General features: G+C 44.8%; 1 protein-coding gene across 3 annotated transcripts in view; it reads left to right on the top strand.

The window, feature by feature from the left end:
- shtn1 (shootin 1) overlaps positions 1–27,014 on the top strand; it is a 45,337-nt gene extending 18,323 nt beyond the window's left edge. For 2 of the 3 annotated variants that reach the window (XM_061788990.1, XM_061788989.1), the window contains 11 exons: positions 10,066–10,234; positions 10,906–11,003; positions 15,052–15,133; positions 15,323–15,417; positions 15,539–15,685; positions 16,496–16,649; positions 17,149–17,284; positions 17,959–18,038; positions 18,853–18,953; positions 26,137–26,187; positions 26,395–27,013. In XM_061788990.1, coding sequence (XP_061644974.1) covers positions 10,066–10,234; positions 10,906–11,003; positions 15,052–15,133; positions 15,323–15,417; positions 15,539–15,685; positions 16,496–16,649; positions 17,149–17,284; positions 17,959–18,038; positions 18,853–18,953; positions 26,137–26,187; positions 26,395–26,514 — 1,233 coding nt within the window. In that variant the 3' untranslated portion in view covers positions 26,515–27,013. Of the gene's footprint in view, positions 1–10,065; positions 10,235–10,905; positions 11,004–15,051; positions 15,134–15,322; positions 15,418–15,538; positions 15,686–16,495; positions 16,650–17,148; positions 17,285–17,958; positions 18,039–18,852; positions 18,954–26,136; positions 26,188–26,394 lie in introns of all 3 variants that reach the window. The other variant, XM_061788991.1, reaches the window with a different exon arrangement.

The raw sequence follows: 27,014 nt of genomic DNA, 5'->3' as shown, positions 1-27,014 counted from the left end.
AGGCAGCCAAAAGACCGATACAAAACATTTACAACAGGTTCAGATTACAGGCAAGTTTTTGCAGTTGTACTAGCAAAAAAGAGCTGCTTTCATAATGTTTTCGAATAAATGATTAATGAAAAATGTCACTATTTCAGTTCTCCCGATTTTTCGGGCTTGGCTAAAACGGCGCCCGATGACGCACTTGGCACCTGGCATGAGTCTTCCTCCCCTATTATATAACAACTGAGCGACTTTGTTCACATTAGTGGCTATCCAGTGCAATTGCGAGTTACTTAGTTATAATTAACTTCTACCACTACAGAATGCAGTTTGTGACCATGCTTCACTGATGAGGTGGTATGTTTTGGATCATGAGCAGTTGATTTCCTTCTCCATACTCTTCTCTTCTCATTGGCTCCCCGTGTGTTTCAGGATTGATTTTAAGGTTCTTTTGCTGGTTTTTAAGTGTTTTAATGGGCCATGTTATCGCTCAGCGCTACTTTTACTCTCTGAACCCACCAGGACTGACCTTTTAGTGATTCCAAAAGTCAAGACACACACACACGCTGAGGCATCGTTCCAGTTTTATGGCCCCCCCGTCTGTGGAACAGCCTGCCGGAGCACCTCAGGGTTGCAGAGAACATTTGTGTTTTTAAGAATAGGCTCAAGGCCCACCATTTTCCACTTAGCTCAAACTAATATTTTATTTTAATGGACATTAGAATAGTCTTAGGTCTGGGTTTTCTGCAGATATATATGCTTTTTCTGTATGTCTATGATTATTTTAGTATCTTTCGGTTTCCTCAGAGGGAGGCCTGTGCACTGGGAGTTGTGAATAACTGCAGCCATGGTTCTGCTTCATGGGGTCTTCAGTTGCCATTTGTGGCTCCTCCTATGCCACTACACCGGGACTCCATGCCGGTGTCCCGTGGCCGCAGTCTGCTGTCTGCTCTGGGTGCAGACGGCTCCCTGAAATGGCGTTTCCCACCTTGTTTCTCTGTGCCCAGCCATAGCTCATTACATTATTATTATTGTATTGATTTATTTAACTCTCTCTCTCTGTGTGTGTGTGTGTGTGTGTGTGGATGAGGGGTGGGAGGTGATTTAGTTTAACTATGTAAAACACTTTGAGATGCATATCATTGTATGAAAAGTGCTCTACCAATAAAGTTTGATTGATTGATTGATTGAACACTCTGGGACAAGTTGATCTTTGTCTTATCTGTCCATAGTAGTCGTTCCAGAACTGTAAAGGCTTTTTGTAGATGTTGTTTGGCAAACTCTAATCTGGCCTTACCGTTTTTGAGTGAAGCATGGTGGTGGTGGCGGCAGGGCCCGGCCATGGATCCCTGCCCAATGAATCGCAGCCGACTCCCAACATTCTACTCGCTATGTCCCCTTGAGGCTAATTTTAGGCAAAGTCTCTCATGTTTTAGCTAAAGTAAGCCAAGCTGTCAACTATTTAGGGTCATTAAGGGAAACAGTCTTCGTTTTATTCACACTTGTCTTTCCACACAGTTAGGGAGTGAGAGATGTTTGAATTGTGTAGGTATGACGGCTACTTTGTCATCGGGTCGTGACTTTGCCACTGCGTCCTAAGTTCCTCTCTACTTTGTCAACTTTTAGCTGTCATCTTAACGCATCAAATGAGATTTTAATCTTGCCTTCCTTTAAACATTATGGGCTACGTGAGATGACTCGTCAATGGATGAAGTAACGGCTGTAAGAAAACTGCAGTTGTTTCTTTACATTAAAACATCAAGTGCTACAGCCAACCTGTTAGCGCATCTGCCTCGCAGTTCTGAGGACTCGGGTTCATATCCGGCCTCCTTGTGTGGAGTTTGCATGTTCTCCCTGTGCCTGCGTGAATTTTCTCAGAGGACTCCAATTTGCTCCCACATCACAAAAGCATGCACGGTCGGTTCATTGAAGACTCTAAATTCTCCGTTGGTGTGAACGGTTGTTTGTTTATATGTGCTCTGCGACTGGCTGGCGACCAGTCCAGGGTACAGGCCGCCTTTCGCTCAAAGTCAGCTGGAATATGCTCCAGCTCGCTGCAACCCTGAACAGAATAAGCGATACAGAAAATGGATGGATCGTTGGATAATTATTTCTTTACTTACTATTTGTTTTTATATATTATTCATGTTGTTGTTATTGCTGTGTTTTGTGCTTGATTTTTATTTACATAAATTAATTTGAGTTGAGTTAAAAATACTGTATGTGTAAATGTTACGAAGGAGGTTATTTCCATTGCCAAATACACAAATTGAACTCTATTTTGAATTCCTTTTTTTTTTTGTGTGTTCAGTGATGGTATTATGGATACCAAATTTAAAATGCCACAAATTGGATTTCTTAAACATCATAAATAATTGACTTAAAAAGCAACTGGACTCAAGGCTCTTGGCATTTTGTAGACATTTAAATGAAGTTTTGATGAAGTACAAATGAAAGCTCTGTGATATAGCCCCACGATATCTTGCTGTATAATTCCAAAAGACATTTCACATCCGTTAAAGAGCATGTTTTTTTTTTTTTTTAAATGGCTGTTCTTTCCTATCTTCTCTTTTTTTTCTCTACAGTGTGCTTTTCTTTCCTCTGATAACATGATTGTAAAATTGCATTCATTTTGTAATTCCTATAGGCTACATTCTGAGGGATGGCCTTATTTGTTACATGGGTGTCCTTAAGATTGAACTTGTTGAATATGGCAATGTAATATGCTTGCCTCATGTTGAATGGATCAATCTGAAAATATGTTGAAGAGATTTCCTGAAATGCTCGAGGCAAATATGAATAACTTTAAAAAAATCATGATGCATAAAATGAGATATTCTGCCTTTCTTCATCTTTGTGGGCTTCTAATGATTTATGCTTTTCCACAGCTGATCATTGCTTTTGCATGTGTCCTGCAATTATGACTGATTGTAGAGCAAAACAAAAGAAGAAACATCTCATCTGCTCTGTCAGTTATGCTGCTACCTTATTTGAGTTCTTGTTTGTCCTGACTGTAATACAAACTCACTGCCACTTCACACCTTTGAAATTTGAATATGAGTTCCGTTATACCCCTCCTTGAGCCGTCACCTTGTCGTGGTGGAGGGGTTTGTGTGTCCCAGTGATCCTAGGAGCTAAGTTGTCTGGGGCTTTATGCCCCTGGCAGGGTCACCCATGACAAACAGGTCCTAGGTGAGGGACCAGACAAAGCACGGCTCAAAGACCCCTAATGATGACGACAAACAATGGACTTCGTTTTCCCTTGCCCGGACGCGGGCCACCGGGGCCCCCCACTGGAGCCAGGCCTGGTGGTGGGGCTCAAAGGCGAGCGCCTGGTGGCCGGGCCTGCACCCATGGGGCCCGGCCGGGCACAGCCCGAAAGGGTAACGTGGGTCCCCCTTCCCATGGGCTCACCACCTGTGGGAGGGGCCATAGGGGTCGGGTGCAGTGTGAGCTGGGCGGTGGCCGAAGGCGGGGACCTTGGCGATCCGATCCCCGGCTACAGAAGCTGGCTCTAGGGACGTGGAATGTCACCTCTCTGGCAGGGAAGGAGCCCGAGCTGGTGTGTGAGGTCGAGAAGTTCCGACTCGATATAGTCGGACTCTCCTCCAGACACACCTTGGGCTCTGGTACCAGTCCTCTCGAGAGGGGTTGGACTCTCTTCCACTCTGGAGTTGCCCACGGTGAGAGGCGCCGAGCAGGTGTGGGTATACTTATTGCCCCCCGGCTCGGCGCCTGTACGTTGGGGTTCACCCCGGTGGACGAGAGGCTAGCCTCCCTCCGCCTTCGGGTGGGGGGACGGGTCCTGACTGTTGTTTGTGCCTATGCACCAAACAGCAGTTCAGAGTACCCACCCTTTTTGGAGTCCTTGGAGGGGGTGCTGGAGAGCGCTCCCGCTGGGGACTTCATTGTTCTGTTGGGGGACTTCAATGCTCACGTGGGCAATGACAGTGAGACCTGGAAGGGCGCGATTGGGAGGAACGGCCCCCCCGATCAGAACCCGAGCGGTGTTCTGTTATTGGACTTCTGTGCTCGTCACGGATTGTCCATAACGAACACCATGTTCAAGCATAAGGGTGTCCACACGTGCACTTGGCACCAGGACACCCTAGGTCGCAGTTCGATGATCGACTTTGTGGTCGTGTCATCGGACTTGCGGCCGCATGTCTTGGACACTCGGGTGAAGAGAGGGGCGGAGCTGTCAACTGATCACCACCTGGTGGTGAGTTGGCTCCGATGGTGGGGGAAGATGCCGGTCCGACGTGGCAGGCCCAAACGTATTGTGAGGGTCTGCTGGGAACGTCTGGCAGAATCCCCTGTCAGAAGGAGTTTCAACTCACACCTCCGACAGAACTTTGCTCATGTTCCGGGGGAGGCGAAGGACATCGAGTCCGAGTGGACCATGTTCCGCGCCTCCATTGCTGAGGCGGCCGACCGGAGCTGTGGCCGTAAGGTGGTCGGTGCCTGTCGTGGCGGCAATCCCCGAACCCGTTGGTGGACACCAACGGTGAGGGATGCCATCAAGCTGAAGAAGGAGTCCTATCGGGCCTTTTTGGCCTGTGGGACTCCTGAGGCAGCTGATGGGTACCGGCTGGCCAAGCGGAATGCAGCTCTGGTGGTCGCTGAAGCAAAAACCCGGGCATGGGAGGAGTTCGGTGAGGCCATGGAGAAAGACTTCCGGACGGCTTCGAGGAAATTCTGGTCCACCATCCGACGTCTCAGGAGAGGAAAGCAGTGCACCACCAACACTGTGTATAGTGGGGATGGGGCGCTGCTGACCTCGACTCGGGACGTTGTGAGTCGGTGGGGAGAATACTTCGAAGACCTCCTCAATTCCACCGACACGCCTTCCCATGGGGAAGCAGAGTGTGGGTTCTCTGAGGCGGGCTCTCCTATCTCTGGGTTTGAGGTCACCGAGGTAGTTAAAAAGCTCCTCGGTGGCAGGGCCCCGGGGGTGGATGAGATTCGCCCGGAGTTCCTAAAGGCTCTGGATGTTGTGGGGCTGTCCTGGTTGACACGCCTCTGCAACATCGCGTGGACATCGGGGACAGTGCCTCTGGATTGGCAGACTGGGGTGGTGGTCCCCCTTTTTAAGAAGGGGGACCGGAGGGTGTGTTCCAACTACAGGGGGATCACACTGCTCAGCCTCCCTGGTAAGGTCTATTCAGGGGTGCTGGAGAGGAGCGTCCGTCGGGAAGTCGAATCTCAGATTCAGGAGGAGCAGTGTGGTTTTCGTCCTGGCCGTGGAACAGTGGACCAGCTCTACACCCTCGGCAGGGTCCTCGAGGGTGCATGGGAGTTCGCCCAACCAGTCTACATGTGTTTTGTGGACTTGGAGTAGGCGTTCGACCGTTTCCCTCGGGGAGTCCTGTGGAGAGTGCTTCGGGAGTATGGGGTCGGTACCCCATACTCCCAACCCCCTGATACGGGCTGTTCGGTCCCTGTACGACCGGAGTCAGAGTTTAGGTCCGCATATCCGGCAGTAAGTCGGACTCGTTCCCGGTGAGGGTTGGACTCCGCCAAGGCTGCCCTTTGTCGCCGATTCTGTTCATAACTTTTATGGACAGAATTTCTAGGCGCAGCCGAGGCGTAGAGGGGGTCCGGTTTGGTGGTCTCAGTATTGCATCTCTGCTTTTTGCAGATGATGTGGTTCTGTTGGCTTCATCAAGCCGTGACCTCCAACTCTCATTGGAGCAGTTCGCAGCCGAGTGTAAAGCGGCTGGGATGAGAATCAGCACCTCCAAATCTGAGACCATGGTCCTCAGTCGGAAAAGGGTGGCATGCCATCTCCAGGTCGGGGATGAGATCCTGCCCCAAGTGGAGGAATTCAAGGATCTTGGGGTCTTGTTCACGAGTGAGGGAAGAATGGAACGGGAGATCGACAGGCGGATCGGTGCAGCGTCTGCAGTGATGCGGACTTTGTATCGGTCCGTTGTGGTAAAGAAAGAGCTAAGCCGAAAGGCGAAGCTCTCAATTTACCGGTCGATCTTCGTTCCTACCCTCACCTATGGTCATGAGCTGTGGGTCGTGACCGAAAGAACAAGATCCCGGATACAAGCGGCCGAAATGAGTTTCCTCCGCAGGGTGTCCGGGCTCTCCCTTAGAGATAGGGTGAGAAGCTCGGTCATCCGGGAGGATCTCAGAGTAGAGCCGCTGCTCCTTCGCATTGAGAGGAGCCAGATGAGGTGGCTGGGGCATCTGATTCGGATGCCTCCCGGACGCCTCCCTGGTGAGGTGTTCCGGGCATGTCCCACCGGGAGGAGACCCCGGGGACGACCCAGGACACGCTGGAGAGACTACATCCTTCGGCTGGCCTGGGAACGCCTCGGGATCCCCCCGGAAGAGCTGGATGAAGTGGCTGGGGAGAGGGAAGTCTGGGCGTCCCTGCTGAAGCTACTGCCCCCGCGACCCGACCCGGATAAGTGGTAGAGAATGGATGGATGGATGGAGTTCCGTTATATGTGACTGTCTTCGTGTTAGAGTGGCATGGTAGCACATGTTGTATCATGGTTTGGTTGGATTAAATGTAAACAACGGTTAGCATTTATCATTGTGGTACACAGAAAACAAGTAAATAATGTTTTATATTTTTCACCTGAAAATACTTTTTATTCATTATTCATGTACCAAATAATTGTTTTTCATTGTCGTGTTTCTCGAACCCAAAGATCTGCAATTAATTCATCAAGTTCATCAGGTTGCGTAATTCATCCCAGATGGCCACAGTTCAAAAATGCTTATGGACACAAATGACATTATTTTTGCCAAAGCAGGTTAAGAATTATAACGCAGTTTTATACTGTAATCAAGAAATGTAACCACACATTGTAGTGCTTTAAAAGGCATCATTATCTATTATGCAGTAAAATACCTCCACACATCCAATAATCATGTTCTGCTCATAGAGGATGAAACACCCCATCAGTCTTTTTAACATTTCAATAAATTTCTCAAATTATTTTGGCAGCAAGTGCGAATGCTGATTTTCTACTTTTGTTCATCACCTGTTTAACATAACATTAGTATTTTTACATATCCATCCATTTTCTTCCACTTACGCCAAGTTGGCTCGCAGGGGCAGCTGCTTGAGCAGGGAAGGCCAAACTTCCCTCTCCCAAGCCACTTTGTTCAGCTATTCCGGGGGGGATCCCGAGGCGCTTCCCAGGCCAGCCGGGAGACGTAGTCTCTCCAGCGTAACCTGGCTCATCTCAGGGGTCTCTTCCCGGTGCGACATGCCCGAAAAAAACTCACTCACTATTCAGATGCCTGAGCCACCTCATCTGACACTTGTCAATGCGGAGGAGTAACGGCTCAAGTCTGAGCCCCTCTCGGCTGACTGAATTACTCACCCTATCTCTAAGAAAGAGCCCGGACACCCTGTGGAGGAAGCTCATATTGGCCGCTTGTAAGAACGTCAATTGACCAGTAAATCAAAAGCTTTGCTTTTCGGCCCAGCTCCTTCTTCACTACGAGAGACTGATACAGAGTCCGCCCCACACACACAGTTCCTCCCAAGGGACACGGTCGAGCACCTTTTCCAAGTCCACAAAGCACATGTGGACTGGTTGGGCGAACTCCCATGCACCCTCCAGGATCCTGCTGAGGGTGTGGAGGTGGTCCACCGTTCCACGGCCACTACGAAAACCACACTGCTCTCTCTGAATCTGAGGTTCAACTTCCAGACGGACCCTCGTGTCCAGAGCCCCTGAATATACCTTACCAGGGAGGCTGAGGAGTGTGATCCCTCTATAGTTGGAGCACACCCTCCTGTCCTCCTCCTGAAAAAAGGGAACCACCACCCCGGCCTGTCCATCCAGAGGCCCTGTCCCCAATCTCTACGTTATGTTGCAGAGGCGTGTCAGCCAAGACAGCACCACAACATCTAGAGCCTTTAGGAACTCTGGGCTGATCTCATTCACCCCAGGAGCCCTGGCACGAGGAGCTTTTTCACCGCCTCAGTGACCTCAACCCCAGAGATAGGAGAGCCCACCTCAGAGACCCCAGACTCTGATTCCTCATAGGAAGATATAGGAAGGAACGGTGCACTGCTTCCCCTTCCTGAGACGCTCGATGGTGGACCAGAATTTCGACAAAGCCATACATAAATCCTTCTCCATGGCCTCAACGAACTCTTCCCACGCCCGGGTTTTTGCTTCAGCAACCAGCAAAGCTGCATTCCGCTTCACCAGCCAGTACCCATCAGCTGCCTCCAGAGTCCCACGGGCCACAAAGGCCTGATAGAACTCCTTCTTCAGCTTGATGGCATCCCTTACCACCGGTGTCCACCAACAGGTTCGGGGATTGCTGCCATGACAGGCACCGACCACGTTACAGCCACAGCTCTGGTCGGCCGCCTCAACAATGGATGCACGGAACGTGGTCCACTCAATGTCCCCCGCCTCCCCCAAGACATGTTCAAAGTTCTGTTGGAGGTGGGAGTTTAAACTCCTTCTGACAGGGTTCTCTGCCAGACGTTCCCAGCAGACCCTCACAATACATTTGGGTCTGCCAGGTCAGACCGGCTTCTTCCTTCCCCCACCATCAGAGCCAACACACCACCAGGTGATGATCAGTTGACTACTGCGCCCCTCTCTTCAGCCAAGTGTCCAAGACATGCGGCTTCAAGTCCAATGACATGACCACAAAGTCGATCATCGAACTGCAGCCTAGGGTGTCCTGGCCCAAATGCACACGTGGACACCCTTATGTTTGAACATGCTGTGATGGACAGTCCATGACGAGCACAACAATGAAACACCGCTCGGGTTTTGATTGGGTGGGGGAGGGGTCTGGGGGACGTTCTTTCCAATCACGCCCTTCCAGGTCTCACTGTCATTGCCCACGTGAGCGTTGAAGTCCCCCAAAAGAACGAGGGAGTGCCCAGTAGGGGTGCTGGAAAGCACCCCCTCCAAGGACTCCAAGAGTTTTGGGTACGCTGAGCTGCTGTTTGGTGCATAGGCACAAACAACACTCAGGACTCGTTCCTCCACACAAAGGTGGAGGGAGGGTACCCTCTCGTCCACCAGGGTGAATGCCAACGTACAGGCACCGAACCCGCTCGGCGCCTCTCACCATGGGCAGAGTGGAAGAGAGTCTAACCCCTCTCAAGAGAAATAGCACTGGAGCTCAAGCTGTGTGTCAAGGCGAACTCCACTATGTCGAGCTGGAATTGCTCGCCCTCGCACACCAGCTCGGACTCTTTTCCTGGCAGAGAGGTCACATTCCATATCCCGAGAGCTAGCTTCTGTAGCCGGGGATCGGATCGCCATGTCTGTCGCCTAGCTCTCTACGCACCTGACCTCCTTGGCCCCTCCCACAGGTGGTGAGCCCTTGGGAAAGGGGTCAAAGGTTGCCTCTTCAGGCTGTGCCAGGCCAGTCCTCATGGGTGCAGACCCAGCCACCAGGCGTTCACCATCGAGACCCACCTCCAGGCCTGGCTCTCGAGGGGGGCCCCAGTGACCCTTGTCCGGGCGAGGGAAAACGCCTTCCATTGTTTGTATTCAACATAGGACATCTTTGACCTGTGCTTTGTCTGGTCTGTCACCTGTTGGCCTGTTTTCCCCGGGTGACCCTACCAGGGACATAAAGCCCCCAACAACTTAGCTCCTGGGATGCACAAACCCCTCCACCACGATAAGATGGCGGCTCAAGGTGGGACTTTTTACATAATTAACGCAAAATTCTCCACACACAGACAATTGAAGACATTCTTTGCTACTATATTAGTTGTTAATTAATCATGTTACAGCGTCACGATGACCGACTGGTTAGAGCGTCTGCCTCACAGTTCTGAGGACCAGGATTCAAATCCAGCCTCGCCTGTGTGGAGTTTGCATGTTCTCTTCGTGCCTGCGTAGGTTTTCTCCGGAAACTCCGGTTTCCTCCCACATCCCAAAAACATGCATGGTAGATTAATTGAAGACTCTAAATTGCCCGTAGGTGTGACTGTGAGTGCGAATGGTTGTTTGTATGTTGTTTGTCTCTGGGATAGGCACCAGCACACCCGTGACCCTCGTGAGGATAAGCAGTACAGAAAATGGATGGACATTCATCTTTGTTTTTTCTACGCCTCAACCCTGGTAGTTGAACCATCGGAACAACTCTTTGAAACGGAAGAGCATGATGTTGATGTCTCACCTCAGCCCAGAGACCATCAGCGAGATAAACCTTGAGGATGAAGATAAAGAAGGTGATGAGCTAAATGCTGCCAGTCAGGACTGCTTGTCAACCACGTGCCAGAACAAAGTCTCAGGTATAACATTTCTCTCAACAGTTATTGTGTACAGTATGACCATGTTTTTAGTTTTAAACACAGACACAACAAAAATATACTGTACATAATTCTTCTATAAGGCTAAACTACTGACCAAATGTCTTTTATCTTGGTATGTAATTTATTCTAATATAATGTAATATAGGCGGCACGGTGCAAGACTGGTTAGCACATCTGCCTCACAGTTCTGAGGACTCTGGTTCAAACCCGGCCTCGCCTGTGAAAAGTTTGCATGTTTCCCCCGGGATTTAGTGGGTTTTCTCCGGGTACTCCGGTTTCCTCCACATCCCAAAAACATGCATGGTAGGTTAACTCTAAATTGCCCGTAGGTGTGAATGTGAGTGCGAATGGTGGCTTGTTTATATATGCCCTGCGATTGGCTGGCGACCAGTTCAGGCTGTACCCCCCCTCTAGCCCAGAGTCAGCTGGGATAGGGTCCAGCACACCTGCGATCCTAGTGAGCATAAGCGGTACGGAAAATGAATGAATGAATGATGTAATGTGTCAATTTCTTCATTTTTCACTTGGTGCATCCTCCATCCTCTTGTTGTCTTAAAAATCAATTGCATGGATGAGTAACTCCCTGTGCCTTATGCTGTGCCTTATACGTATATTAAGCATAATTTTTTAGTATTGTTTCTTTTTTTCAGAGCTGCAAAGTAAATTGCAGTTGACACTGAAGGAGAAAGATCAAGTATGTGATAGTCTTGCAATGCTGAGAGAACAGCTGAAGGAAACCAGGCAAGAAGTGAGTGCTATTACATTGGACCCTTGCATTTTCGCATGTAGCGTTTATTGGATTTGTAAAAATTGTGCGTAATTTAGAAGAAAACAATGAGTTGGAAGCGGCGCCTGCGTCACTTCCAGGTTATCGTAATTTTAAATTACAGCGTTATAAATCAAGATATTTGATAGATATGAGGGGCACCACGTCGTATTTTTACAAGTTTAACTTGAGGCGAAATGACGACAAACCTTTATAATCAGTCTCTTATCGGAAGGTGGCTACATTTTAGGAACTTTGAGTTCTAGACTTTCTAGCGGTTTCCTTCCAAACCCAAACACACATATAATCAATGCAATTGGTGAATTTTATTGAAAATTTAATAATAAAATAGGGGTTTCTACAGGATAAAACACAGACAAACATAAAACAAACAAGATATCTACGAACATTGGCGAAGGAAGGGTTTTGTGACGTGAGATGAGCAGAATGGGCGTGTAGTGAATGCGTATAGCTGCGGACTCCTGGTCTCTTTAATATAAACCCAAATATGCACTAATCCGTACTTTTAGTAGACCGCAATTGGAATTGCAGGAAGCTGCAGCCGGGGATCGTCCGATGCGTCCTTGCAACCTCGGGTGAGGTGGGCGTCCTGCCTGGCGCGGTCATCGGCGAGTTGGTTGGGGTGACCAAAAAGACTTCTGCACCAAGACTCCAAAAACGTCCATTTTCCATTCTCGGATTATTTTGTGGTTTAAAACCAGTGGAATAAAATATTAATTATTGGATTTACGAAAATGAGACCATTTCCCCACCAGGCGTTGCTCCACGCTCATCATCTTTCATACCTCTAATGAATGTTTCGAATGTTATGTGGTGTGGAGAACATTATTATTTTCATGTGACATTTGTGGCGTGGGGTGAGACATTCCATCTGGTTCAGTTAACAACAGATTTGACGTTAGACATTCAAGTTTGCAGCAATACAGTCACTCGTGGCGTTGATGTAAAGTTCTTAAAATGTTGACTCCCCGTCGAGTCACACACTGTCTTATGAACTCATGTCTGTTGTGTCGTTCCATCGCCCGTAGGTGTCGCTGTTGCCTGTTCCAACTCCCAAATAGCAGCACTCAGCAGGGTGGAGGCGTCTCTGTGGGTCCAATCCTTCGACTGGCGGGGAGTTAATTAACTTAGCGTCCGGGGGCGAACCCAGCATCCTTGGGTCTCCCCTTTGAAGTCACAGTCAGACGTGATTTATTTAGCGTCGGCATGGATTGTTGAAGATAGTTTATTGTGATATTCCGTTTAGAGTCTGCGTGTGACTCTGGCGTTAACGTCTACCTCGGCGGGGAACGCCGGAAAGTGCGAGGCTGGGGTGCCGGGTGCCATCTTTTGCGTGGCATGTGCGCTACACGCAGTTCGGCGTTAGTAAATTCACCGATTCTCAGATTTTTTGGGGCGAACCTACCATCCGTTATATGCAGAAAAATCCGCCTATTTGCAATTTTCTGTAATGTGTCGCTGCAACAAACACGGTATTTGGGTGTGCTTTCTCGTATTACCACTCTTAGAGCTAGCACTGTTGTCTTGTCAGCCATGCTGGGATGGAACCAGCCAGCATAAACACAATACTGAACTCCCTTGGTAGAAAAAGGTCTGCACTTTACCATCTTCAATGTCTATCAAGCAGTATGTCTCCATCACCTGAACATCTGCACACAAACCCTAGAGCTGGATATCTTACGTCTGCAGTCGTTGTTTGTGGTCTGTAGCTGTAGCCTTTAGCCAAGTATATAGCCTGCCTCTCTTGCTGCATCTACCCCGCCTTGGTTATGTTGGCTGACAGCTCCGTTGTCCACTCATGCTCAGTGCTTTAAGGGGTATGCAGGAAAAATTTTAACAAAAAAAGTTGCTTTTGGGAAGACGTCGCAAACACATTTGCCACACAGGGCGCCGTTCCAAGATGAAAAGAGCGTGCTTCGGCATAACCTCTACTGTAAGGAGAAAGCAATGCGTGAAAACTTGTTTTGGGATCAAAGTAAGTGGTATTTCTGGTTCAAACTAGTAATATTGGCAATTATAATCACTTTTAAGGAAGCATTCATTTTATTCGCGGAAATTTGCTATCCTCTACAAATAGCAGGTGTCCACTTGTAGTATTTTTGTTAACTTTTTCCTTAAGAAATACGTTCTGCTTCTTTGATGAGAATGCGCAACAGGTAACAGGTTGTATGATGATCAGGTAAATTTTGGCGTGACAATGATCTCCCATAGTTGAAGCAGACTTTCTGTTAGTTTTTCAAAATGTTGCCTTTCTGTGAGGTCAATTCCTTTATTTTTGCTGGAGACTGAAAACATTTGGGTTTGACAAGATGAATGTGAAACAAGACATCAACGTATAAGCTTTTATTTCTGTGTATTTACATCTGTATCAGATACACAACTTAAAGGATAACACCCAGGGCTTAACATTAACTTTTTTTGCTCAGTAGCCACTGTGGCTAGTGGTTTCCCAGAGTTTCTCGACACTCAACATTTTCACTAGCCACAATTTTGATGTTGGATAATTGTGTAATATGATTATAGCTAGAGTAAAGAACTATTTTTAAGAACCTTTCAAATGTATTTGAGCCCTGTGCACAACCGAAACAAGACTACTAGCTCGACAAGAACCAGCATACAAATCAAATTTCTGAGTCTGAACCACCACACTGACTTGGTTGAGTCGCTTTTTAAATAGAAACTAAAATATTATAAAAAAAAGAAATTGATTTTGGCATTACACTTCAGCCGGGCCATGTCTGTAGAATCAGTTGGTTTTGCCCAAAGCAATACATACATGCCCCTTTTCCCAGGTTTCCAGAAGCTTTCCTGCAACATCCTTTGCAAGTAGTTCCACTGTGCGAAGAGTTGCTGTGTCTTAGAGAGGCACTTTTTTTTGAATAGCTGAAGTGACAAGCTGCTTTGTTTTGGTGGCAACTCACTTACTCAACGAAAGCAAGCGTGCAGTGGTTTACTGTTTCCGACTTGCTAAAAGGTCTCCTATATCCGTTTCACCAGTTCAATACTTATTGCGTTCGGCAGACAAAATAGGAATACAATTCGGTCCATTCCGTCTGGAATTGCCAGTTTTCAGCATCCTCTTTGCGTTTTTTTTCAGCTTTAAGAGACATTTTAAAGCCCGTTTGTAGCAAATCGCAATGTAGCCTCATCTTGTTTGGATTTTGGTGCGAGCCGGTAGATCCTTTGTGCACTTGAGTGAGTAGCTATTTACGGCTAGTCCACTAAGACAAACTTCTCATCATATGGGTTTTTGGATCACCATGATTTTATTGATCACTGCAAACACAGTCACGTTACAACTAGGGATGGGTATTGAGAATCGGTGGGAACCGGTTCCAAAGTTCATCGTTAGTTGTTAGTCTGAATTTTCTAGCAATTTCCCTTATTGATTCAATTTGAATTGATGACCTCATTGCGCATAACTTTATTAAACTTTTCTGTCATAGATTAGGAAGAATATATACCTGTGAGTACTGATGTGACCCTCCTAGCCGCTTAGTCATGATGTAAAACGGCAACTGGAGGATGGCCTCACTCCTCTCTTTAGTGCTTATGCAGTGAGGTGGCACTACCATCATTGAAGTTTAGCGATTGAAATGCCAATATATGCAATTCAAAGTCAGACCCAGATTTCAGCCCATCTGCAGTGAGTGGTGTGTGAAATTATGATCTCTTGTCTCATATCAATGTGTTCATGTCAAAAGCAAAACGAAAGGAACTGTTCCGATATACTTGAGCAGGAGCATAAGTCATTACACAAACGACGTTGCTGTGTGTATACTGTATATGAACAAATGTTTTCAATGTGGGGAAGCCAATTGTTTTGTTGGTAGCATTATTTTTCGCATTCACTTTCTGAGTCCGCATTCTTTTTCCTCTTCTTGAATTTGGACGGATGACAAATGGATTAGCGCCAAAGTGCTAACCACTGATTCGCTGCACTGCCCCTGACAATGTTTACTGTTAATCCCACCTCTTTTCCGTTCTTTGTGTGTGTGTGTCTTTACAGCTGCTGAAAGAAAAGCATGATTACACTGTTTTAATGGCCGAGACGGTGCAGCAAAAGAAGATGCTGAGAAAATATAACAGAGGTTAGAGTGGGAGGGTATGGATAAAATTTTAAAAAAACAGTTTTTTATAAGAATGTATTATGGTGAATATGGCTCACAATATCGTGTTAGTTGTTGATTTTCTTAATTAAGAGTCGATTCTTTGCTCATGTCAAGTACTTCTTAGTAGTTAATTAAAAAAAATTAGCCGTTGTGGGAATTTCTGTCCAGTGTCTCAGTTTGCTGTGGAGGAATTTGAAGCCTTACAGGACAGCTTGAACCTGGAGCGGGCCTTGAGAGAGGGGGCAGAGAACTTTGCCAGAGCAGTGAGTTATGTTACCTACTTCTCTGATATCATTGCGTGATATTCGTATCATGTGTGCAGTATGTGCCTCTTGCCACCGTGTCTTCTATCCGCCTTTCTAATGGTGCTGCTGATTGTTTTAGATGGTTGTTGAGCAAAAGATGCTGAAGAGACAGAGCCAGATCCTGACGCAGAGCTCCGCACCGAGCCGCGCGCTACAGGAGGCACTTAGCCAGGTTACATCACTGACCAAGGATTTGGAAACCTTAAGGCAGGAGCACCAGAGCGAGGTAGAAATGACACTTACTGTATACACAGACAGAGTGGGGAACATCAGAAAATCTTCGCATCGTTTAAAAGCATTACAAGTCGAGGTTCATATTAGTCAGATGGGTTTTAATAGACTTTTTATGTCGCTCATCTATTAAGAGACTGCAGTCATGTGTTGATTAGGTCACACAGTGCAGCAGGCATCCTGTATTTCATAACTCGGTCAAGGAGGTAGCATGTTCTCAGGGGTAAAAAGGTGTACTTGGTTGACATTTTATTGTGTGTGTCAGATAGAATAACACAGTTTACCCGCAAACATGCTTGAGTGCAAAACATTTTTCACATAAAGAAAGCTTAAGAACATGGCCGGCAATGAACAGCTGAAGCTTGGCCTGGAACCAGCTCCCGCCTCCGCTGTGCCAGATGTAAAACAATTAAAAGCTGAGTGGGATCACTGATCTCTGTTGGTGCCATCCAGAAGGTGAACCTGTCCCTCATTTGAGCAACAATCGTAATTCGGAAAAGGTTCAGAGAGCAGACAGCTGAATGTCAGCTGGCAGCTACCCACTACTACTTACCACCAATTACCACTGCAACTACAAGAAATATAATCGAAACATTTCATTTTTCCGATTTTATTCATCCATCCATTTTCTGAGCCGCTTCTCCTCATTATTCCAAATAAACTAAACTCCAGTTACATTTGCTTTAATATGTGCATACTAAACAACATAATCATACTCTTAAATCCTTATGAAGTTCTCTGTGATGTTAAAGATCGATACAATTGGGAAACTGTAGTGCCTACAAACGTGTGTGTGTGTGTTCAGATAAAGCAACTGGAGGCCAATTTGAGTAGCTGTAAGGAGCTAAAGGCGCTGACAGCCGTGAGGTGTAAACTTGAGTTTGTGGAGGAGGAGAAGCGGGAGTGCAGTGACAAGTGCTCCAAGGCCCAAGCGGAGGTCAAGGATCTGAGGTTTACGGGTGAGAACATATTTACAGCCATGAAAACAAGCTGCTTTGTGGCAATGACGCTTCAGTAACCCGAACATGCCTTGAGGAGGACAAAATAACTCATTTTAACCAACTGTTGTTACTACCGGGAGTCTAATTACAGTACGTACTCCTGGTTGTACAGCATGAGAGTTTTCCTTTTGGGGTTTGGGTTTTTTTTTAAAAAATGAGTCAAGACCTACCCAGCTTTACTGGAACTGTGTTGTTGCCTTCTTTCTCTGCCACCAGGTTCACGCTTTCTCTGCAATTTGTATGTTCTGGCTTTCCTTCAAGAATATGTTTTCCTTGTATCGTGAGTGTAGCTGACCTTAGGCAGCCTGCTTTTGTTTTTAATTTCTTTTTTCAAATTAGATTTTTCTCGGGGGGGGGGGGGGGGGGGGGGGTGCATACGTCACTTTGGAATGGGTGTTTGCAAAAGGTCAACTAGCAATGAATCGTCACTAAATCATTTTGTCATTCGATTGGTCAGTTGAAGAGCTTGAAAAGAAACTGCAAACGTTTACCAACCCACCACGTCCTCCAGTACCGACATGTCTACCTCCACCTCCTCCTCCACCTCCACCCCCACCACCTCTTCCACCCTCAGCAGCCTTCAATCCACTCAGGTATCTTTTTCTGTGATTAGTGGCGCCAATTACAATTACATATGTAAACCAAAAATATAGAATACTGTATTTGTCTGTAAAGGTCAGGTTTTTGTGACATAAAAATGAGACTAAAATACATAATTTCCAAACTTTTCCCCCCTTTGGGTCTAATAAGGTGTATGATCTGTACAACCTCGCAAAAAAAAAAAGAAAAAAAAAAAGAATGTGGTTGCACAAGTGTGCCCACCATCATATAACTGTGGATGTGTTCAGAATTAACCAGTCACATTCAAGCTCATGTTAAATATGACTCCGCTCACACGTGCCACCATTGAAAGTGATTAACCTCAAATAAGGTTCCAAAGTTCTGGCAGGTGTATGCTGACTCCCATTTAACATGAGTTTGAATGTGATTAATTATAAACACAGACACATACCCATTGTAAGAGGGTGTGCACACTTGTGCAACCATGTTATTGCAGTTATTTTTACTTTTCCTCTCAAAAATACATTTTTTTTTTCAATTATTATAGGTCTCAATCTTTTTTTTTGTACAACAAAAACCTGACATTTGAACAGCGGTGTGTATACTTTTTATTTTATTTGTAACTAAAAACAAATATGAACCTCAGCGGGAGCTTTTGAATGCAGAATTATAAAAACGTTGCTATTGATTTGTGCTCACTCTGTAGCTCCCTGCTGTCATTGATCAGAAAGAGACAAAACAGCAGTGATATTCCACTTGTGGTCCACAATTCTGACAAGACACCAGGTACAAAAATTGCAAATGGCTTATTGATTACCCCAAACTTGTTCTTTTATTCAGGAGTAAAAGCCCATGTGACTGATTTTTAGTGAGACAGAAAAAAATAACAAAACGTTTAGCCACCAAAACAATTTGTTTTCTATTCAGGAAAACAAGTAAATATAATTTTACACCCCAAAGACCAGACCATACGAATCCAATCTCCCCCCCCCCCCCCCACCCACCCACTGATTTTTTTTAAATTGCACAACACAGTGAGAACAGATTGTTTCATTTTGACTAATTGTTTGTCGTAAGCTGTAAATTAGTTGCATTTTGTGTCAGAACGCATCATTCTAAAAACATCTATGTATGTATGTTGTAGCCTTCCTTCGATGGGCTTGAACATGATCAAATCATTCTAATTTTTCACTCAGGAGAAGGATTGAAAAAGAAATGTGGGAATCGAACATAGCATTTGAGTACTGCAGTACCTCATGCAAAGTATTGAAGTAAAAAAAAAAAAAGATATATTCACTGTTTCTTTTTGACACACAGTGGTTTGTAGCGCTAAAGAAAAAGTTCTCCTTGTTGAACCTTTGGAATTTTCATTTATTTGTACCGTTTACTATCAAGCAAGTAATTATAAAGCAAAATCTGTCGAATATAACTCTACCAAACACTAATAGAACTCAAACCTCTAACAGTGGGCCCTATCCTATGTGTTTTTAGACAAGTTATTGGTATTTGAAGTGTTTGCTAATTATGCATTTGCAATCTAAATCTTTCTAGTCACTCTTTCTTGTGTGTGTGCGTGTGTGTGTGTTTCTTTGTTTTATAGAAGTGGATCTCAGGCAGCAGGCAGTCGAGGAAATGATGAACAGGATCAAGAAAGGGGTTCAGCTTCGGCCTGTCAGCCAGAGACCAAGTAACAGGAGACATGTTAGTTTTTAAGTTATGTCTTGGGATTTAAAAACTCAACTATACAGTGCAGTTAAATCAGATTAGCAGCTGTACGGTATGCTTATTTTTTTGTTTCTATTATTCATGATGATCCCTGAAGGAGAAACAGCAGAAATGTTTTGTTGTGTTGCACACTACGTGGAGACCCGTGTCACACACATGCAAAGTGGTGCGCAAACAGTGCTGCACCACTTGAGCTTGGGGGTAACTCAGGGTAGGGAAGGGTCCTTGCTCAACGGCACCTTGACAGAAGCCAGTAAACAAACTAGCTGTGTCTGCAGTGGGACTCAAACATTTGCCCTTTGCCCCCAAAGCCCAAGTCTTTGCAGATGAGCTATACTGCTGCCCTGTGCGGATGACAAATAGCATAATAATAATAATGCTTGTGAATATTCTCATTCATCCATGTCATTTCATTCTCAGGGCATTGACTCGATCGCAATAGACTGGTTGTCTTAGAAGTCATTTGGCCACTCATCTGAGCAGGCTTCATCAGTTCATGCGCAAAAAGGCTAGACAGGACAGCAGTGGTGTACGACTGCGTGATTTGGAATCAATCCGAGACCAAGTCAAAACTGGAGTTCTCGTGGCCTTTGAGTGTTTAGTGCATATTTTTTCCCTTTGGATTATGAATAAAAAAATATGATTGAGTTTTTTTTTTTTTTTTTTAAAAAGCAAAGGATTTGGGCAAAATTGTAATCAATAGTAAATGGAAAAGACTTTACCATAAGAACAGTATCCCTTTCGCACTTAACACAAAAGTGTATTTATTTACAATCAATCTGAGCTGTTCATTTGTTCATGTTCCAGTTAATGTATTCGTTTTACTAACACATTTCTCTGGCATCAAGGCCTAAGCAGAATTTATACAAACCCCAATGAAGATGAAGATGGGATGTTGTAAAAAAAGGGAAATAAAAATGGAATACAATGATTTCCAAATCCTTTTCAACCTATATTCAGTTGAATACACTACAAAGACAAGATATTTCATGTTCAAACTGATCAATGTTTTTTTTTTTTTTTTTTTTTTGTGTGCAAATATTCTCTCATTTTGAATTTGATACCTGCAACACGTTCCAAAAAAGCTGAGACAGGGGCAACAAAAGACTGGGAAAGTTGAGGAATGCTCAAAAAACACCTGTTTGGAACATTCCACAGGTGAACAGGTTCATTGGAAACTGGTCGGTGTCATGATTTGGAATAAAAGGAGCATCCCCATAAGGCTCAGTTGTTCACAAGTGAGGATGGGGCGAGGTTCACAACTTGGTGAACAACTGTGTGAGCAAATAATCCCAACACTTTGAGAAAAACATTTCTCAACATACAATTGCAAGGAATTTAGGGATTTCATCATCTATGCTCCATAATATCATCAAAAAACGCTTTATAATGCGGCGTGCCTTATGTGTGCACCGAGTTCCAAAATCTGTAAATGTTGTTGTGGGACTTCGATAAGCGCTCCGCTTGACTGACTGGGAGCATTTCCTGCCGACGCGCTGCTTATATCGAGTGTGTGTGTGTGCGTGCAGCTGGTCAGGTCATACGTTCTGAACCTACTTGCTTGTTAAACGGGCGCCAGTCAGGTGACGGACAGCACAACCCCAAAACAAAAGAGGGGGAGGCAGGAGCAAAGTGTGTCTGCGCCACCGTGCCCGCCCAGAGATTGCTCAATGGCTCTCCACACTTGTGTTTTTTATGCCCTGAATGTATATTTTGTCATAATGGCTGTTTGCTGTGATAAAAGAGTGACTCCAACTACGGGAGACAAATTCCTTGTGTGTCTTCTACTGTACATTTACTTGGCCAATAATAAAGCTGATTCTGATTCTGATCTAGGCAGTGAGAACTGCCACAAAGACACAGTCAATCTTCAATGAAACTGTAGCAATGCATACATGAGAAAAACAAAAACTCAAGTATCAAGCTCATGACATTAATATCGATCAATAACAATGTCGATATTGGTATCATTGATATGTGGATCAATCCAACCACCACTATAGGACAGCTCTTGTCTGACTGTTGGTTTGGAAACCCAACTATATATCCCATTCATCCGAGTTCATTCTCAAAGGATAGCTAGAACAGCGCTAATCTGAGGGGATGGTGAAGGATCCACGTACAGTGGGTACGGAAACTATTGAGACCCCCTTAAATTTGTCACTCTTTGTTATATTGCAGCCATTTGCTAAAATCATTTAAGTTCAATTTTGTTCCTCAATGTACACACAACACCCCATATTGACAGAGAAAAAACAGAATTTTTGAAATATTTGCAGATTTATTAAAAAAGAAAAATTTAAATATCACATCAGACCCTTTGCTGTGACACTCATATTTAACTCTGGTGCTGGTCTTCTGATCATTCTTGAGATGGTTCTACACCTTCATTGGAGTCCAGCTGTGTTTGATTATACTGATTGGACGTGATTAGGAAAGCCACACACCTGTTTATATAAGACCTTACAGCTCACAGTGCATGTCAGACCAAATGAGAATCATGAGGTCAAAGGAACTGCCTGAAGAGTTCAGAGACAGAATTGTGGCAAGGCACAGATCTGGCCAAAGTTACAAAAAAAATTCTGCTGCACTTAAGGTTCCTAAGACGTTTGGAACGACCAGAACCCTTCCTAGAGCTGGCCGTCCGGCCAAACTGAGCAATCGGGGGTGAAGAGCCTTGGTGAGAGAGGTAAAGAAGAACCCAAAGATCACTGTGGCTGTGCTCCAGAGATGCAGTCGGGAGATGGGAGAAAGTCAATCGTGACTACAGCCCTCCACCAGTCAGGGCTTTATGGCAGTGGCCCGATGGAAGCCTCTCCTCAGTGCAAGACAAATGAAAGACTGCATGGATTTTGCTAAAAAACACCTGAAGGACTCCAAGATGTGAGAAATAAGATTATCTGGTCTGATGAGACCAAGATAGAACTTTTTGGCCTTAATTGGAGAAAACCAGGCACTGCTCATCACCTATTCCAATACAATCCCAACAGTGAAGCATGGTGGTGGCAGCATCATGCTGTGGGGGTGTTTTTCAGCTGCAGGGACAGGACGACTGGTTGAAATCGAAGGAAAGATGAATGCGGCCAAGTACAGGGATATCCTGGACGAAAACCTTCTACAGAGTGCTTAGGACCTCAGACTGGGCCGAAGGTTCACCTTCCAACAAGACAATGACCCTAAGCACACAGCTAAAATAACGAAGGAGTGGCTTCAGAACAACTCTGTGACTGTTCTTGAAGGGGCCAGCCAGAGCCCTGACTTAAACCCAACTGAGCATCTCTGGAGAGACCTGAAGATGGCTGTCCACCAACGTTCACCATCCAACCTGACAGAACTGGAGAGGATCTGCAAGGAGGAATGGCAGAGGATCCCCAAATGTAGGTGTGAAAAACTTGCAAACTTGTTGTTAATAAATCTGAAAAAATGTCAACAATTCCGTTTTTTTTCTCTCAATACGGGGTGCTGTGTGTACATTAATGAGGGGGGAAATTAACTTAATGATTTTAGCAGATGGCTGCAATATAACATAGAGTGAAAATTTGAAGGGGGTCTGAATACTTTCCGTACCCACTGTATTTTGACAAAGGTCTCAAACTCTTGCCCGAGTCTGTCTGTAGAGCACTTTTCTACAACATTGTCAAAAGTCTCAAATGCATAAGCATTGTCTTCAGCACATCATCTGAGCTTTAAATGCATTTGGTAGACTCATGAGCAACAGTCTTACAACCCCCAATTCCAATGAAGTTGGGACGTTGTGTTAAACATAAATAAAATACAATGATTTGCAAATCATGTTCAACCTATATTTAATTGAATACACTACAAAGACAAGATATTGAATGTTCAAACTGATAAACTTGATTGTTTTTAGCAAATAATCATTAACTAATTAATCATTAATTTTATGGCTGCAACGTTCCAAAAAAAGCTGGGACAGGTGGCAAAAAAGACTGAGAAAGTTGAGGAATGCTCATCAAACACCTGTTTGGAACATCCCACGGGTGAACAGGCTCATTGGGAACAGGTGGGTGCCATGATTGGGTAGAAAAGGAGCTTCCCTGAATTGCTCAGTCATTCACAAGCAAAGGTGGGGTGAGGTTCACCTCTTTGTCAACAAGTGCGTGAGAAAATAGTCGAACAGTTTAAGGACAATTTTCCTCAACGTACAATTGCAAGGAATTTAGGGATTTCATCATTTATGGTCCATAATATCACCAAAAGGTTCAGAGAATCTGGAGAAATCACTGCATGTAAGCGGCAAGGCCCAAAACCAACATTGAATGCCCGTGACCTTCGATCCCTCAGGTGGTATTGCATCAAAAACCGACGTCAATTTGTAAAGGATACTCAGGCTCAGGAACACTTCAGAAAACCAATGTCAGTAAATACAGTTCGGCGCTACATCCGTAAGTGCAACTTGAAACTCTACTATGCAACGCAAAAGCCATTTAACACCCAGAAACACCGCCGGCTTCTCTGGGCCCAAGCACATCTAAGATGGACTGATGCAAAGTGGAAAAGTGTTCTGTGGTCCGACGAGTCCACATTTCAAATTGTTTTGGGAAATTGTGGACGTCGTGTCCTTCGGGCCAAAGAGGAAAAGAACCATTGGACTGTTATGGACGCAAAGTTCAGAAGCCAGCATCTGTGATGGTACAGGGCTGTGTTAGTGCCAACGGCATGGGTAACTTACACATCTGTGAAGGTGTGAAGGCACCATAAATGCTGAAAGGTACATACAGGTTTTGGAGAAACATATGCTGCCATCCAAGCAACGTCTTTTTCACGGACGCCCCTGCTTATTTCAGCAAGACAATGCCAAACCACATTCTGCACGTGTTACAACAGCGTGGCTTCGTAGTAAAAGAGTGCGGGTACTAGACTGGCCTGCCTGCAGTCCAGACCTGTCTCCCATTGAAAATGTGTGGCGCATTATGAAGCGTAAAATACGACAACGGAGACCCCGAACTGTTGAACAGCTGAAGCTGTACATCAAGCAAGAATGGCAAAGAATTCCACCTACAAAGCTTATTAAACGTTTATTAAATATTGTTAAAAGAAAAGGTGATGTAACACAGTGGTAAACATGACCTTGTCCCAGCTTTTTTGGAACAGCCATAAAATTCCAAATTAATGATTATGCTAAAAACAATAAAGTTTATCAGTTCAAACATTAAATATCTTGTCTTTGTAGTGTATTCAATTAAATATAGGTCGGATATGATTTGCAAATCATTGTATTCTGTTTTATTTATGTTTAACACAACGTCCCAACTTCATTGGAATTGGGGTTGTACTTTTGGCTTGCAGCTCACAGTTCAACTGGTTCAGTTTCACAGTAATGTCTGTTAAAAATGCGAGGTGAAGTGTCCACTCAGCAGAGGTGTGGACTTGAGTCACATAACTTTGACTCGTCAGACTCAAGTCATGAATTTGATGACTTTAGACTTGACTTGACACAATGTTACAAGACTTGGAACTCGACTTGGACTTGAACAGCAATGACTCGAGCCCATTGACTTGAAAGGACTAGCTCTTCTCCTCACTAGGGTTGCGGGCGTGCTGCAGCCTATCCCAGCTGACTCTGGGGGAGAGGCGGGGTACACCCTGAACTGGTTGCCACCTAATCGCAGGGCAGATAAAACAAACAACCATTCGCAACTATGGGCAATTTAGAGTCTTCCGTCAACTTAACATGCATGTTTTTGGGATGTGGGAGGAAACCGGAAAACCCGGAGAAAATCCACGCAGGCACGGGGAAAACATGCAAACTTCACACAGGGGAGGGCCGGATTTGAACCCGGGTCCTAAGAACTGTGAGGCAGATGTGCTAAGCAGAGTATATTTAGTAATATTATTTATTTGTGTTTGAAATTGCCTCACTATAAATGTCTGTAGACAATAAAATGCAGTTTCCTGCACAATGTGAATTGAAGAAAAATACTGTTGATTATCTAAAACAGGAAACCAATTGATTGTTAAGTGACATTTTCTCTTGTGAATTCATTATTGCTCTTTCACCGAACAAAATATATTTTATCAGTTTTCTTGATTAGTTGAAAGAATTGTCAATAGGATACTCAATTACTAATTGCACAGCACTACTGGATGCAAATTCTCACTTGTGAGAGGAAAGAGAAATTCTGGAAAAAGCTAGACGAAGTAGTTCTGAGCATCCCAGACAGAAAGTCGTGATTGGTGCAGATTGTAATGGACATGTTGTTGAAGGAAACAGGGGTGAAGAAGAAGTGATGGGTAAGTTTGGCATCCAGGAAAGGAATTTGGAGAGACAGGTGGTGGTAGGCTATGCAAAAAGGATGGAAATGGCTGTAGTGAATACTTTCTTCCAAAAGAGGGAGGAACATAGGGTGACCTACAAGAGCAAAGGTAGAAGCACACAGGTGGATTACATCTTGTGCAGACGATGTAATCTGGAAGAGGTTACTGACTGTAAGGTAGTGGTAGGAAAGACTGTGGCTAGACAGCATAGGATAATGGTGTGTAAGATGACTCTGGTGGTGGGGAGGAAGATTCAGAAGACAAAGGCAGAGCAGAGAACCATGTGGTGGAAGCTGAGAAAGGACGAGTGTTGTGCAGCTTTTCGAGAAGAGTTGAGACAGGCTCTCGGTGGACAGGAGGAGCTTCCAGAACACTGGACCACTGCAGCCAAGGTGATCAGAGAGAGAGGCCAGAGAGTACTTGGTGAAGTTATGGGAAAGTAGTGAAGGATAGACTTAGGACAGAAGTGAGTATTTGCGAGCAACAGTATGGTTTCATGACGAGAAAGATGCATTATTTGTCTTGAGGATGTTGATGGAGAAGTACGGAGAAGGTCAGGAGGAGCTACATTGTGTCTTTGTAGCTCTAGAGAAAGTCTATGACAGAGTACCTAGAGAGGTAGAACTGCATGCGGAAGTCTGGAGTGGCAGAGAAGTATGTTAGAATAGTACAGGACATGTATGGGGGCAGCAGACCAGTGATCAAGTGTGCTGTAGTTCTTGTATTATGGTGGATATTTTTTGAAAATTTCAGTCGGACAGAATGAGGTTTGTCATGGCGTTGTAATAGGAGGTGCATTTAAGACTTGAATGTGTTGCATGCGATATAATAAGTATAATATTGATGTTTTGCTCCCCTTTTCTTATTTTCTTTTCACCAGATGGAGAGGATGCCCACTAATTCTGCCTTCAAGGAACTTAAAGCAATCATGGTAATGGAGTTCGTGAAATGGGTCCTACACTCTGAAGTTTAATCGAGTTTGCCCAACAGTGAATTTTCAACTGTAATACAGTATTTTAAAGTTAAAAGTATACAATGTATTTTGTGAAAATGTAGACTACAACCCATGATCACACAGCAGCTATTTGGCGTTTCAAATTCCTATTGAAGTGTCTGTATTTTTGTTTCAATCTTTCAGGGGAATTTTGACAGGGCCGTTTCTCAACCGAAAACGTCATCTTTATCATCCCAAGATGACGAACTGCAGAAAATCCTTCTGAGACGCCGTGACGTACTGGAAACCCCAAACGCCTCTTAGGGCAGTGACCCTCAAAGTGTGGTCATACTACCACTAGTGGTACACAGGCTCACTCTCATGGTACATGAAAAGAATCACTGCCCGTGTACACTTCATTATCATTATAAAATTTTCTTATATTTTGGTGCATAATATTACTCTCATGAACACTTGGACCTACCACGTTACTGTTTTTTAATGTTGGTCATGATGATGGTACAAATGCACTTAGTATTTGTATAGTGATACTAAGGTTTGAGAAAGACTGCCTTTGGGTATTACATGACACCCTAGCTTTATTTAGATTTTCTTTTGGTCTGTTTTTGAGAAGTTTTCCTTCCAGACAATAAACACCATAATATTTAGGGATGCACAAACTGTAAATGGTGCACAGTGAATGTGAAAATAAATCATGCATGACAGAGAAGCAAGAGTGGCCTATTTGTGTTCCCCTGCTATTCGCATGGATAGGGACCGAGCTCTGCCACCAATAACAAATATCAACAAGTAATTGACGCACC

The sequence above is a fragment of the Phyllopteryx taeniolatus genome, chromosome 11 (assembly GCF_024500385.1).
Source record: "Phyllopteryx taeniolatus isolate TA_2022b chromosome 11, UOR_Ptae_1.2, whole genome shotgun sequence".
Classification (NCBI taxonomy): domain Eukaryota; kingdom Metazoa; phylum Chordata; class Actinopteri; order Syngnathiformes; family Syngnathidae; genus Phyllopteryx; species Phyllopteryx taeniolatus.
The sequence above is the reverse complement of the archived record's forward strand: the minus strand, read 5'-3'. Positions and strand labels throughout refer to the sequence as shown.